The following is a 13,809-nucleotide window of genomic DNA, read 5'->3' as shown; positions in this document are numbered from 1 at the left end:
GTTAAAAAAACCCAAAGGAAAACTAGACAGTTTTGCTCCCTCTACCGCCTGAGAAAAACCAGTGGAGAACTATGCCCTCAGAGGTCAGAGAGAAGTCCTAAGAAAAAAACACAACTAGCAAGCCAAAGAATTTTACTCCTTCCTTCAGTCCATCACAGGACAATGGGCTTCCACACCCTTCACTAATCCAGCCACTTACCGTGGTGCAGGCTAGTCCATGGTTTGTCTTGTCTTCTTGTGGAGAAGAGAGAGAAAGCAGAGCCCAGCTTAAAAGAAACCAATGGGTCTGTTGATTTTTACCAGCATTTGAATCAGTCCATATGACAACACCAGGAGTTGATAAACTGCAGCTGCATCAGTGCGTGTGGAAATGGTGGCAGATGGCAAGCACAAGCGCGTGTTATCAATAGGGCCGCCTTTCCCGTTACTAAAACTGCGTACGTGTTGGGCGTATGTGTAAGTTAATTGTTACGGAATACCCAAAATAAGTAGCCACATTTCAAAACCTGTTGTTGCTCACTTAAAATGAGCAAAACTATTATTTCTGGTTACTGCCAGTTTAGAGGTGATGCTTCACAAGAGATGCAGGCATGCTTTTTGCTTTGGAAAATCTGTTCTTTGCAATTAGATAAGAGACTTAAAAAAAATCCATTAAAAAGGCCACTTTTGGGGTTGACTTGCTGACATTTGAAGTCAGATTCCTAAACCTGCAGCTCAGAACCAGCATTACTGATGAATGCTGACCACTGTCATCCTTTAAGCTGCAAATACTATTCTCTTTAAGAAAGGCCAGCATGTGAAGAAGTATTTGAAACACTTGAAATGAGAATTCCCCAAAAATACATACATGTATGTAATACAGAAAACTAGTGGAACACATGTGGGGTGGAGGTGAGACTACTGTGGAAAGCATGTCACTGTTTTCCCCTATGTTTCTCTCCTTTTGTGTGTGAGCATTAAAGTCTCACCATAGATTTTTGGCACAAAATATATATTAAATTATCAAGTTTAGAAATTCTTGCAGTTTTCAGTAAAGAAGAACAAATGCAAGGAAAGCATCCAAAGTCCACCCTGTAACAACAAAAGTCTCTTCACTCCTGCATTTCCTATTGGTTTGTTAATGTGCTTCTGCTCAGTCCAAAAGTTTCTGCTTTAAGGTTGTTCTTTATCTCCACTCTTCCAGCTGCTGGTTGGGATTTCTTCAAAACTGCAGGGACCTAGGCAAGATACAAAACAGCCTGTGATTACATGAGAAGCTGCTCTACATGCAGCAGAAGGAAATAAACCTCCACAGAAGCCTGAACCCTGACTTTTCTCCTCTTATTTGCAGACACCATCTCTGGCTTCTCCCTCCCCAATCCCTTTCAGTACATTTCTCCAAGCCAGAGTCAGTATGTGATGCAGCTGGTTCTGAGCAACACTTGAGGATAATCCAGTTAGTTGTAGCCATAGTCAACAATCCACAATGAACTAATGCCATCTGCCTCTTTAGTGGTAAAGGAGGGGAGGGAAGAAGGGGAGCTTATCTGAGTCTCTCTTTCATCACTTGTAGCAACTTCAACATTTGAATCTGCCCATAATTCCCTGTTATAAATGTTACAGTGCAGAACAGATAGACAATACGGTCCCACAAGCTTTGAAAGGAAAGGGTAGTCAACAGGGAAAATGACCCATACAAAATCTTGCTAATCTGAAGACAATCTCCTTCGAAATCTTCATACAGCTTCATGCAACAGGGCTCTACGATGCCATCAGCATCAATGGCAAAGATAGCTGGTGTGCATGTAAGGAGCTATTACAAACTCTGGATTGGGAGTCAGGACATCACAACCACGGCATCATTCTCCAAACAGCTGTCACAGCTAGCACCTGTCCTCATCACCCTTTTATCTTTACCTTCTCTTTTACAAGAGAGGGACTAGAGATCGAGAGTTAGTATGTGGGTGGGAGGAGGAGGGCAGCATCCATTATGTCCCCCACAATGAACAGATTACTGCATCAGTTGAGAAGGCAAATTAGGGCTGATTCTGTTAGCCTCAGATTCCCTTGGGCTGCCAGGTGAAAGGAAATACAGCATGTCTCAAGGAAGAGCCTGCAGCTTCACTTCTGGCAACAGTGAGCAGTATCTTACTGCTCAAGTGTATCTTTGCCAGTGCTGGGGCTATCCACCTCTTCAATCCAGCTAAGGAGAACCTTCTCCTTTATCAAGGAGCAGACACTGAGCTGAATTCCCCCATGCTCCGTGGCCCACCCCTCTACAACTGCTTGTTTCCTGCTTTAGAAATGGACTGTACATGCAGAGTCTGGCACAGAAACCCTAGCCAGCCGTACGTACGTGAGGAGGTAGTGGAGGTTCTAGGTGCCGCCCAAGGAAGGAAAGCAAGCGTCGCCATATCAGACCGCTTCCCAGAAACATAATCCCTGTCACCAGCCAAAATATTCTGGGGTCCTACAAACAGAACGTTCCCATTAGTCATGCAACTCTCTCTTCAGAAAAAAGGTTAGCCAAAGATAATCTCTCACTCCCCACCAGTGTTCTCCTCCTTCATGGGATAAAGTGGTAAACTCTCTACCGTCAACCGCCAACCCCTACCCTTGGGAAAAGGGCTGTTTCATCACAAAGCACTTTATTTAGGAATCACCTAGCGTATTCCATTACTGTCCTATGCAGTTTTCCTTCCTTCATCAGGAAGTTTGGAAATTCAACCCTTCTATTTAATGGATTTGGAAAGGAAGAAGTCTTTGCTTTGTTTGTTTGTTTTAAGGATAGCATGTACAATTGTAAATTTGTACCCCCTAGTCTATACCTGCCCGCAGTCTAGGTGTAAATGTGTAATTGACAGCACAGTATTTCCTCTGGTGTGCTGGAAACGTGCTGGCTGCTTCCCAGATACCCTTGTATCTGGAAGACAAAGCTGGTCTTTTCAGAAGAATAGATTATCACTAAAGAAGCCTTAATACTGCTTTATAGTCAGTCCTTATACAACCATAAATTTGTCTTCCCATTTCTTTTCCATGGGCATTACATAGAAAAAAGGCTGCAATACTGTGCAGTTAGCCATACAGTAATTTGCTTACAAAAAAGTGACTGCATGAACACATGAATCACTGGACTAAATTATATTCACACACTAATATAAATCTGGAGCTCTACCTATGGAAAAAATGAAGCTGTACTGAATGTAAGAGTAGGGGACACGTTTTACGTCCGTGATAAAAGCAGCACTCATTCCTTACCTCTTCAAGAGATGACTCCAAGTTCATACCAAATGCAACTCCTATGAGTCCAAAGAGGGAGAGAGAGAAAGTCCCCATAGTCAGCTGCAAGTTCAGTCTCATCATCACATTACGGTGGCTAAACAAGGGAGAAACATCTGTAAGCAGAACCCAAAAACTGATGTGCTGCCTAAATTCTCAAATCCCAGACAGCATGCACTAAAACCAAATAGCGAAAGAGAAGAAGTCATTCTGGAATTAGGCAACCCCGTGACAAAGCTTATGAAACAACAGTATAAAGCGGCTATCGTTTTGCAATTGTGGCATCAGGATACCTCTAAGGCCAGCAGGTTCTGCTTAATCTTGATCAGACTTTCCAGCAATGCTCACTTCTTAGCGGTCTATATGCACAGAGTAACAGTAAATTTCCATGTGAATTTGTGTTCTCTCACCACTAACTGGCTAGAAGTTATATGTCCGTATTCACAAGAAACAAAAATTTGCTGTTACCTTGCAAATAACATATTATGTAAGTTTTAATATATTAAATCTTTCTAATATTAATATATTAATTTAATATATTAAAACTTACAAAGAAGTAGAGTTGGTAAATGCTGCAGACTATAAACTTGAGCCTGTTTTGGAAAATTCCATATTCAAGTCTTCCCCAAAAGGATTTCTGTGGTTTCCTGATGCAACATGTACCAATTGCTTCTACAGCTAACTCGCCAGTAAACAGGAGAAAGGATATTAAACACTGACCTCAACGACAAGAGTGGCATGTGCTTGAAAATGCAAGCTATAATTATTTTTCCGTAAGAAAGCTGACTAACAGCGAAAACTGTAGCATACAGAGAGAGAAAATACTCACTCCAAAGTCATGCATTCTTGTATCACTCCATAGACTGAACACCCGAGTAGCCTAACCAGACTCTTAAATTTGTTCTGTGGAATTAAGAGTAAACTTTCCTGGGTAGAATTTTATTTTGCCCCTAAATTTGCAGACATTTCCTTTAGTGAATAGCTCTCCAGCAGGTTCTAGGAGAAGCCTGGTTTCTCCTGCTAGGGAAAACTGATGCCTAGCTAGAGAGGTTTTTACACATACTCATTAGGGTGTCCTGTTGCTTTATCCATTTCACTGATAAGGAAAATGCAATGCAGCTTCTTGCAGCTTCTGCAAGTCCACTCAAACCCTCATGAAGATGGAATTCCCCAACTTTCCTTGTAGGCAGATTTGAGAAAGACTAGGCAGCATTAAACTCTGCTGAGCTTTTGGCAGTCCAACAGATAGGGTAGCTAACCTGTCTAGGTTGATAAAGATTATGCTTTCTGAGTCGTCAATCAGTACTCTGAGCTCACGAGCTTCATTTGCAAGATCTTCTGCTTGTCTGTAATAGTTCTCCAGCAGCAGCTCCATTTCCTCTGCGTGGTCAATCCCAGATGTGCTCTCCTCACTGTGAGCAACAATTTATATTTTTCTGGTTAGCTACATGTTGTATAGAAGTGTATTATTGACATGTTAAGACAAGGCACATAAGACACTAGATCTCAAAATCCAATCTTTTCAATGAGGAACTTCCATCAATACCAACATCTTAAAATAAAAGGCATATTTTTATATCTATCAGCTGATCAACATATACAGTCAATTATTTTGAGCAGAGCAGTTAGCATTTGATGTGCTGAAGGTATGCACAACACCACAAATCTTACTTTTTCAGATATTAAAAAGTTATAAGGTTATATAAATTTTATATTATTTACGAAGTTTATATTATTAAGTTATTATAAAGTGCTGACAATTTTGAAAGGAGATGCTTAATTTCTTCTTGCCCTCAAGTGGTGAAAGCTGGTAACAGTGCAGTCAAAAACTCCCAAGAATAAAACATAACCAAAAATCAACAGACAATTGCATGGTGAGGGAGGTGTTTTAGCTGTATATTGAAATAGTTTAGTTGCAAGGTGTTTCAGCTACACACAGTAATTACTGCAAAACATTTTGGAAGCCTCAAGCAGCTGAAGAGCAAGCATTAAATGGAAGATGCTGCTCTCCTAAGTGAAGTCTGTCTGAGAGACTTTCATCTTACTTCATGGTCTGCCTGCTGGTACAGCAGCCTTCTCTGGAACTGTGCCTACGTTTCTGGCAGCGTACTGGATTGTTCACTGTGTAGATGAAAGCTGAGGCACCTGAGATCCACAAGAGCTCGGAAACTAGCAGCAAAGCCAGGAGATTCTTCACCATTTTTCCTTTTACGGTATGACCTCATTTCTCTAGAGAGACTAAACTTTTTAAATCTCCTCCTGGCATTGCTGACTGTTAAAGGAACCTCTCCGAAATAGTTTTCCAAGAAAGTAAGTGATATGTCTTAAGAATCAACTCGTGTAAGCTCCCTGAGGACCTTTAACAGAGCCCCTAGTTTCTCTCTTACAGGGTAGAAACTTTGAGTTAGCTAGGCTGATTTTAGAGCCCTTCAGACATTGAGGTTTTTAATAAAAAAAAAAAAATAGGCATGCAGATGAGGGGAGTTGCAAACTGGGAAGCCTTGGAGCACTATCTGCTCTATTACGGATTCAACTCAAGGTCTTATTTGATGATTACCTTTACATCAGCTCCTCTGTGGATATAGAAAGGGAAACAACAGGCATATGGATGTGAAAATAACTGCCACCTGATTTGCTTTCACTAACGGGCCTCCATCTGCCTCATGAGTCTTCAACAGTATGCCACCCCTTCACACATGATGTCTGCCTCGTTTTTCTGGGCTCAGCTCACCATTCCTGCTGCAAGTGATCTCTGCCAGCACCTATATGCCTAACTGGGTTCCTCCATACCTTCTCAGGCTTCTGAGTTCATCAAATACCACAACTTCCCAAAAGACTCTGAAAGGTAGTTTCTGTTTCTGCTTAAACATAAAAAGTGTGTACGCCCAGGATTTACATACCATTCAGCCCCAAACACATTGGGATCTGATATACATTATCTTTTTGCTTTTTAGTTTTTGTTAAAGTGTCCACTGCTGCTGCCAGGTGCTGTCTTTCACTAGGCTGCAACGGGACTATTTCTGCATGTACATTTTTCCTGAAATGCTGCTCTTCAGTTGCACAACAAGATTGCTCCAGGCCCTCTTTCCTTCAGGTTCTGCTGGCGAGCAAAAAGCTAGAAGCAAGGTGTTCAGAACACTTCTAACAAAGAAAGTGTGGTGTCTGACCTATTCGAGACTGCCTCTTCAGTTTTTTGGTGAAACTGAAGAAAATTCTCCCAGAAATTGTTAATTTGTATTGAAAAATAGTATTTTCTTTTTCACCTCCTGCCATCCTGCTCCCATCCCATTATGTGCTAGATGAGCTGGCCTGTTATGCCAAGAACTATTTGGAACTGCGTAATATCACTAGTGCTAATGGAGACCCTCTCCAAAATGCCAAATACAATGATTTCTGAAGCAGCAAGCATGAAGGCTTTAAAAAAAAATCTATAGAAAGTCTTTTTCTTTCTGCTTTTTGGCAGGGAACACCCAGTTTAGTGTTCAAGTTCTCCTTAAACAAAACACACTCTTAAAAAACTATGTGGTTTCAAAATATACATACAATACTTGTGGATCAGTCCATTTAGATAGACAGAGCTCTTCTATTAATTCTTCTTCATCTAAGATCTCCAGAATTGTTTCTCTGAAAACTTTGAGATCTGTTTCCAGTTCTGACAAGCTGAAGAAAGAACAGGCAAGAGGTCAAGTAATCCCCACTGGCACCAGTGTGCACAAAAGTAATCTCTACATGAGTTTGCTAGCCGGCGCCTTTGCCAGACTAAGCGGACAGGGATGACTTCCTTGCAGGGTTCTAAGAGCTCCTATCAAGCAGTTCTCTACAGGCCACACACTTAGCAGTGGCAGTGACCTGGCTAGGGGCCAGTGAGCGACAGACACACATTACAACAGATTCAGATGTGTTTTCTGGGTATATTCCCAAGTCAGGAAAAACAAGCCACTCTGTGAGCATGTACTGAGTGCGTACGTGCACTGTGATATCAGAGAGGCTAATACACGAAGGTATCAGTGTATTACTCCTAGTAACCTTACGGTACCTAGTAACTTTAAGCACAGATCCATAGGCTAATCTCGTTTTACATTATGGGGAACATTTTCATGATGTTATTTTGTTCTCTTAGGTATTATTTTTTTCCGTCAGATGCTATTTAAGAAACTCCACTGTATTTCTGATAACTTGGAATTAGATTTCCCTTTTTCTGTTTTCCCCATATCACCAGGTATTTCATATACCGATTGTTACATTTACAAGATGCACAACCCAGCATTACAGTAATTTAGGAAATTAATATTAGATACTATTTTGCTAACATTTCATTGCATATCATTTTCTATGGTCATCTTCTAGTCTCTTCACGGCTTAACTCTTATTTACCTCTTGCCATTTTGCAGGAGAATGTGTAGTCTACTCCTATCCACAGACAAAAACTTGGGGTCCACTAGAGCTTCCAGTGTCTCAAGGATCTGAGGCTGCAAAGTGTTAAGTCTCCCCTGCAGTTTGCTGATCTAGATAACAACATGATCCTTCATAAGAATTAAAGCAATCCCTTTAGAATGACTTGGGCAACGGACTCCTGTCTCTGAATGCAGAATTCACAGTAACAGGCAGTTAACATTATCTCCTTTTCAATGCCCAGGAAACACTTGCTATAGGGATACCACTTATAGGATAAAGCCAGTTCAAAATACAGTATTTTGTAAAAAGTGATTTGCACTGAACTGAAACCCAGTGACAACCACACCAATAAGGCTGATAAAGCTAAAACACTATTTGTCTAGAAATGTCATATGAGCATTAGCAAGCACAGATTTTTAAGGATAGTTAGAAATTACTATCTGACCCCTGCCCAAGAGGCCAAAAACCTCAGTGCTTTTATGTGACTTCCATTTCAGCTACAGCCTGTCTCTAGAAAGGTACTCTGACTTGTTTTTTAATTGTCCAAATGATGGTGAAGCCATCACATCCAACTAGCACTTTCCTGGGAAGCAAATGGAAACACACATACACACAAAATCATAAAAACTAAAGCAAAAAAAGCCAAAACAAAAAAAGAGCTCCTACAGTAAGGGTGGAATACATATACAAATGTGTATGTATAAATATTAATACAAGAATAAAATCATACTGTCCTTTCTACAAAGCAACAAATTCCAAACCAATTTAAATAAAAATGAGACAGCTCACCCGGTACTGCAAGATTGCTTCTATGGCTCGGAATTCAAAGGGCAGGGAATATGTAACTAGTTGACCTTCCCCAGCCAGCTGAGATGCTAGTTCATTGAAGAGCCAGTGTTCCAGATTTAAATGACAATAATCTAGTATCAGAAGAAACTCTGGTGTTATGACAGCCTTCAAGAACTGAAAAAGACAGTACATGTAGGAGTCTGAAAAAAAAAACACCTCTGAAGATTTCTCATAACTCTGTAGTGCATTTGATAATTTAGGCTTTGATAAAGCCACTCTTCAAATGTCTTTTCAGGCAGGAAAATAACAGAATCTCATGCTAACTGCAAATTAGTGGATTCCCCATGGTTCAGACACAGCACTATGCTCGTGGTGGTACGACTGAGAAGAGGCTCCTCATAAGCCCCTTACTTCTATGACAATGTCACTAATGTTTATCCTGTGCTCCACTAGGAAAACGGTCAATAATATGTGCTGTTTGTAAACCTGTACCTCTGATTGCTAGGTAGAGCTCCAAAGACACATTTACTGCTGGACTGCATGTCATAGAAAGCTGGTAGTAAAAGAACTGTGCAAGAAAATGCAGCTGCAAGGATAAGACACAGTTCAAGTTTACACTTAGCTGTAGGGAAACCATTACCTCCATTCTCATGATGATCCTGTTGTTCCTAGTTGCAATGCTCATTAGGTGTTGAAATCTTAGATCTCGAGCTTGAAGACCCAACTCCTGGTACAATTCTGTTTTCTTCTTTTCTATCATAAAAATATTTTAGATTAAGACATTTAGGGGACAAGCATATATGTTCTGAAATTACATTTCAGTGTATTACTAAGTCCTGCAAAAGAAAAAGAAGCTGTGTGACCTTTAGAACTGTCTTCCTCCCATTGATTCCTCAATGTAATTTATTTTTTACGAAGTTTAGAAGATTGTCTCTTGGGTGGAAAGAGAAAAATTCTAGATATAAGTGAAAAAGTTGGCCATGACAATTAATTTCATGTCAGAAACCAAGTGACTTGTTTGAGAAAGCACATCTAATCCTAAAGGAAGGGAAACACAAGGCAGGGAAAGTAACATACTGGTCAAAAAGGGAAAAGACAAAATAAAAATGACCTTCCTCTGAGAGATGGTATATATTATTTTCAAAATATTACTTAAAAATATACAAAACTTGTAACAATAAAGATGGTATGAAGACCAAAAGAAGGCAGCAAAACAGAGGAAACATTGCAACATCCCAAATAAACACAGTGAAGTATTCCAAACATAATTTTCTACCCCATGCAGATTCCCAATTGGGCTTTTCTGTATTGGACAAGGAAAAAAGGCAAACAAAACCACAATGAAAACTCACCAAAATAAGTTGTATTTCCCTCTTTGTCAAACTTCATCTAAAGGAGTAGGGAAAAAATATTTGTTTTTCACGGAACTACTACAGAACAAGAAATCAATTTCTAAAATTGTTTGCACTTTCCTAGAAGTAAAATGGAAAACACGTTATGAAGAAAAAGCAACTTTTTAATGCCTTCTCTTCACAGTTCATCCCAATTAAGAAAAATATTGCACCAAATTGACATATATTTCCACTGTGTGTGTACACACCAAACAAAACCAGTGTCATCTGCATGACCATGTTTCTATGTAAACCTTGGGAAGGAGGTGACTTACAGAGAATCAGACTTAGGATAGAATATACAATATAGAACAGAATAGTTCATCTGGAAGGGACCTACAATGATCATCTAGTCCAACTGACCACTTCAGCGCTGACCAAAAGTTAAAGCATGGTATTAAGGGCATTGTCCAAATAAATGCCTCTTAAACACTGACAGGCATGGGGCATCAACCACTTCTCCAAGAAGCCTGTTCCAGGGTTTGACCATCCTCCTCTCAGTAAAAAAATGCTTCCTAATGTCCAATCTAAACCTCGCCTGGTGGAGCTCTGAACCATTCCCATGCATCCTGTCACTGGATACCAGGGAGAAGAGATCAGCAGGGCATCTTATATTTTGGACTACAAATTTTGCTATTTCCTCTGGAGAAATCTGAAAAATTTACAAATAAAATTTAAAAAGAGAACCACAAATTGGGTAGTTAGGCCTTGTGCCCATGTCAAGTATTAACATGCTATTCAGCTAGGAATCTGCATCTAAATCCTTCTTGTCTTAGCACTTGCCATTCAGATTATTAATTTAACACTTGTATCTCCTAGTAAAATTATTTTATTGGAAAAACTGCAATGTCTGGTTTAATCAGAAAGTTTGCTCTTTTGCTCATAAACCATGTAGCTTAATTCCATATTACTGGCTTTAAGAATAACTTTCTGTGAATTAAACATACCTAAGCATATACTCCAGAGGAGCTGCAACAGAGGTTCATGGCCAGAAGGACCTTGCCGCATGCACCTTGTTGCAGAATGCCTACTTTTTGCTCTCAACAGGGAGGCCTTACCTTCCCTGACATGCACCAGGACTAATCAAGCAGTTTGTAAGTGGCTTTTGGACTCATTTTTTCAAAAAAAAGAATATATAGAGAACTTGTTTTTCCTCAAATCCCGTGTTTTCTTAGAATTGCAGCTACCAAGACACAGGAAGAATATGAAAAACAAGCAAGCTTTGATGAGCTTAACAAGAAACCTTCTGACTGCAGCACTTCTAAGAGTTGACCGGCCTTCACAATTAAAGCAAGAGAACTTCCAGCAGATGCTGGATCTTAGAAATAACATCTTAATGAATGCTGTATACCATAAATGGTCCTCAAGTCAGAATACCTTAACCCAACAACTCAGAAGTAGGGATGTTCTCTGAAAGACAAATCTACCTGCTCTTATGAGGATTTAAGAAAAAAACGCAAAAGAGGGAGCACCATCATTGAGCACAAGTGCCCTCGCTGGTGGAAACACCTGCACGTACTTACCACTGCAAAAACAGGAGAGACGCTAGCTAAGGTGGCTTGGGAGGCCTCTGTTGTGGTATGTTGGTAGCATTCACCTGAAGACAGACAAGACATTTCTACTCCCAGCACACCGCGCTTGGCCTGTAGTGACGCGGTGCCCTGCTGTAAGCCATCCACATAACGCGCCGGCACAGAAACTAAGCAGCACCGGTGACCTGAAGGCCCCCACGAACTCGACACGCGCCCAGCAGAGCCCGGGCAGCAGGCCGGCGCCGCACCCGGTGCGGCTACTGCCGCTTTCGTTTCCTAGTCCCCGGCCGGCGCGTCCCCCTTCCTCGCCTCCCCGCACCGCGAGGCCTGCCAGGGCGCACCGCGGGGCCGCCGCCGCGCGGGACCAGGGCCCGCCGGGGCCTAGTCGCAGAAGCTGGCGGGCGGCAATCCCGACCCGTCCCGGCCCAGCCCACCCCAACGCTGCCCAGCCCGGCCCGGCCCGGCCCCGCCGCCTACCCGCCCAGCGCAGTCCCCGGGCGCACGCCGGCGCCGCCAGCCCTGCGGGCGGGCCCCGGCCCGGCAGCAGCCCCAGGGCGGCCCGCAGGCGGGTCCCGCCACCCGCCGCGCCCGCCCAGCCGCGGGGCACGCAGCAGGAGCCCCGCACGGCGCCGTGGGGGCGGCCCAAGCCGCGGGGTAGCAGCCCGGCGCGCAGCATAGGCGCGCAGGCCCCACGCAACGCCCAGCCCGACTCCCAGCGCGCAGCCGCAGCGAAGGCGGAACCGGGTCGGACTGACGGGGTTACCCCGGTGCAGGCTGGGAGGAGCACGGTCATCGGCGCCTCCGCGCTGGGGGCCGGGCTCGGGCAGCCGGCGTGGGTTACAGCCGCCGCTGCTAGCCGGGCTGGCACTTTGCCCTGGCCTTGCCGCTGCCGGGCGCAGCCGGTAACGAAGCAGCGGGCGCAGGCTGCGGCGTCCAACGCGCCCCCACCAGCAGCTGGCGCGGCGGGCTGGCCCGCCCGCAGCCGCGGAGGTGTCCCGCCGGACCCTGCCCCGACGGCCAGAGGTGCGCCGCAACGCGCGTAAGCTCTGCGGTGGCTGGGGCTGGCCCTGCCGCGTCTGGCCGCTTGTTGAGGGTTTTACTTCTAAAACGCGTTTTTTTTCCAAGCGTAGAACAACTTTGCCCCCAATGGAGGTCTTCCAATTAAATTTCCTTGCCCTGCCTGTGTATCTGAAATAGCGAGACAAGCTGGTGAGTTGAGATATGAAAGGTTATTTAGTAACATACTAGTTTCCACTATTACATATTATTTTTAGACCGCAGCTTTTATGCACGAAAGGACCATGGAAATAGCGGGAGTATCCTGTGGTTGGTTCTACTGAAGCACGTAACGGGCATGACGGCGAAGCTTGCGTTCGAAGCCCATTTACCAAGACGTGCGTACAGCATTCGCTGCTGCTTAGGCGGGGGCGGGAGAGGATGTCATTATGCGGCTAGCGGCAGGACACGTACGGCCTGGCCGCCCCAACAGGTGCGCACAAATCCACACACTGTCCCGAATGTGGTCCGAGTTTTGAGGACAAGGGGGTCAGGGACATAGTCTCTTGGCTGGACTGTAAGTTAAGGAGAAGTCACCCGAGGGCAGGTGCTGTCCCCTCCTTTCTGACACTGCATCACCTGTGTGTTTGTGCACCTGTTTGTACGGCGCGTGCATTAGCATGCACAGGTAAGCATTTGTTCAAAGTGGACTCGTGTGCGGGATCAGAAGGATGGTTTATGCACAGGTTGCACAAAGAGAAATGACTTCACGAGGAAGTAATTACACAAAAAACTTCCTTAGTAGTTATATCCCGCATGTACGTGCAGACTGAAGCCATCAGAGGTTTTCAGTTTCAGGGTAAGCAAACGTTGGCCCCGTTTATACTTGATAAAAAGCTGAAATCTAAAATGGTTTTAGCTCTAATTTTCGTTAATTACAGCAGGTGGCAGTATCTACAAGACTAATGTAATACTCTTGGATGTCAGAGATACTTAAAATTTGGAAATACCAGACAGCACAGAAAGCACCGCAGCAGAGCAGGAAGCAAACACGCACCAACTAACGGCAGCTTATGTTGACTCTGCACATTTGGAATGCAAAAGCTAGGGAAGCATCTGAAGCATATCTGCCAGAAATTTACATTTAATGAATTTGCAGTCAGTCTCACAGAGCTGACATTTCCTGCTCTTCAATAAAAAAGGGAAAAGATACTGGGTTTATCTATTTGTTTTCCCTTGTCTATCTGTTATTCTGGCTGCTTACAGAACAGAAGCATTGGAAATAAGATGACATAACTTCACAACAAATATACGTTGATATGAACTTTGATATGTATGCTATAATAGGCCAGCATATCAGTAAGTATTAGTATTGTATCTCATTATAGCTGCATTATCAGTCATCATCATAACTGTCTGGAAGGGCAGACAATAACCAAATATCACCT

At 43.2% G+C, this 13,809-nt stretch overlaps 1 protein-coding gene across 1 annotated transcript; it reads right to left on the bottom strand.

Annotated features, from left to right (window-relative positions):
• Nucleotides 1-1,106: 1,106 nt before the first annotated feature.
• On the bottom strand, nt 1,107-12,041 carry MRS2 (magnesium transporter MRS2; the record flags this gene model as incomplete). Its single annotated transcript, XM_081996901.1, has 11 exons — nt 1,107-1,217; nt 2,336-2,449; nt 3,238-3,355; nt 4,518-4,670; nt 6,802-6,918; nt 7,633-7,763; nt 8,443-8,616; nt 9,083-9,195; nt 9,795-9,831; nt 11,357-11,430; nt 11,843-12,041. 11 exons carry the CDS (start codon nt 12,039-12,041, stop codon nt 1,107-1,109), a joined length of 1,341 nt encoding a protein of 446 aa, XP_081853027.1.
• Between the last annotated feature and the right edge of the window lie 1,768 nt (nt 12,042-13,809).

The sequence above is a fragment of the Phaethon aethereus genome (assembly GCF_964289735.1).
Source record: "Phaethon aethereus genome assembly, chromosome: 2".
NCBI lineage: Eukaryota > Metazoa > Chordata > Aves > Phaethontiformes > Phaethontidae > Phaethon > Phaethon aethereus.
This window is presented reverse-complemented; position numbering and strand designations above follow the sequence as displayed.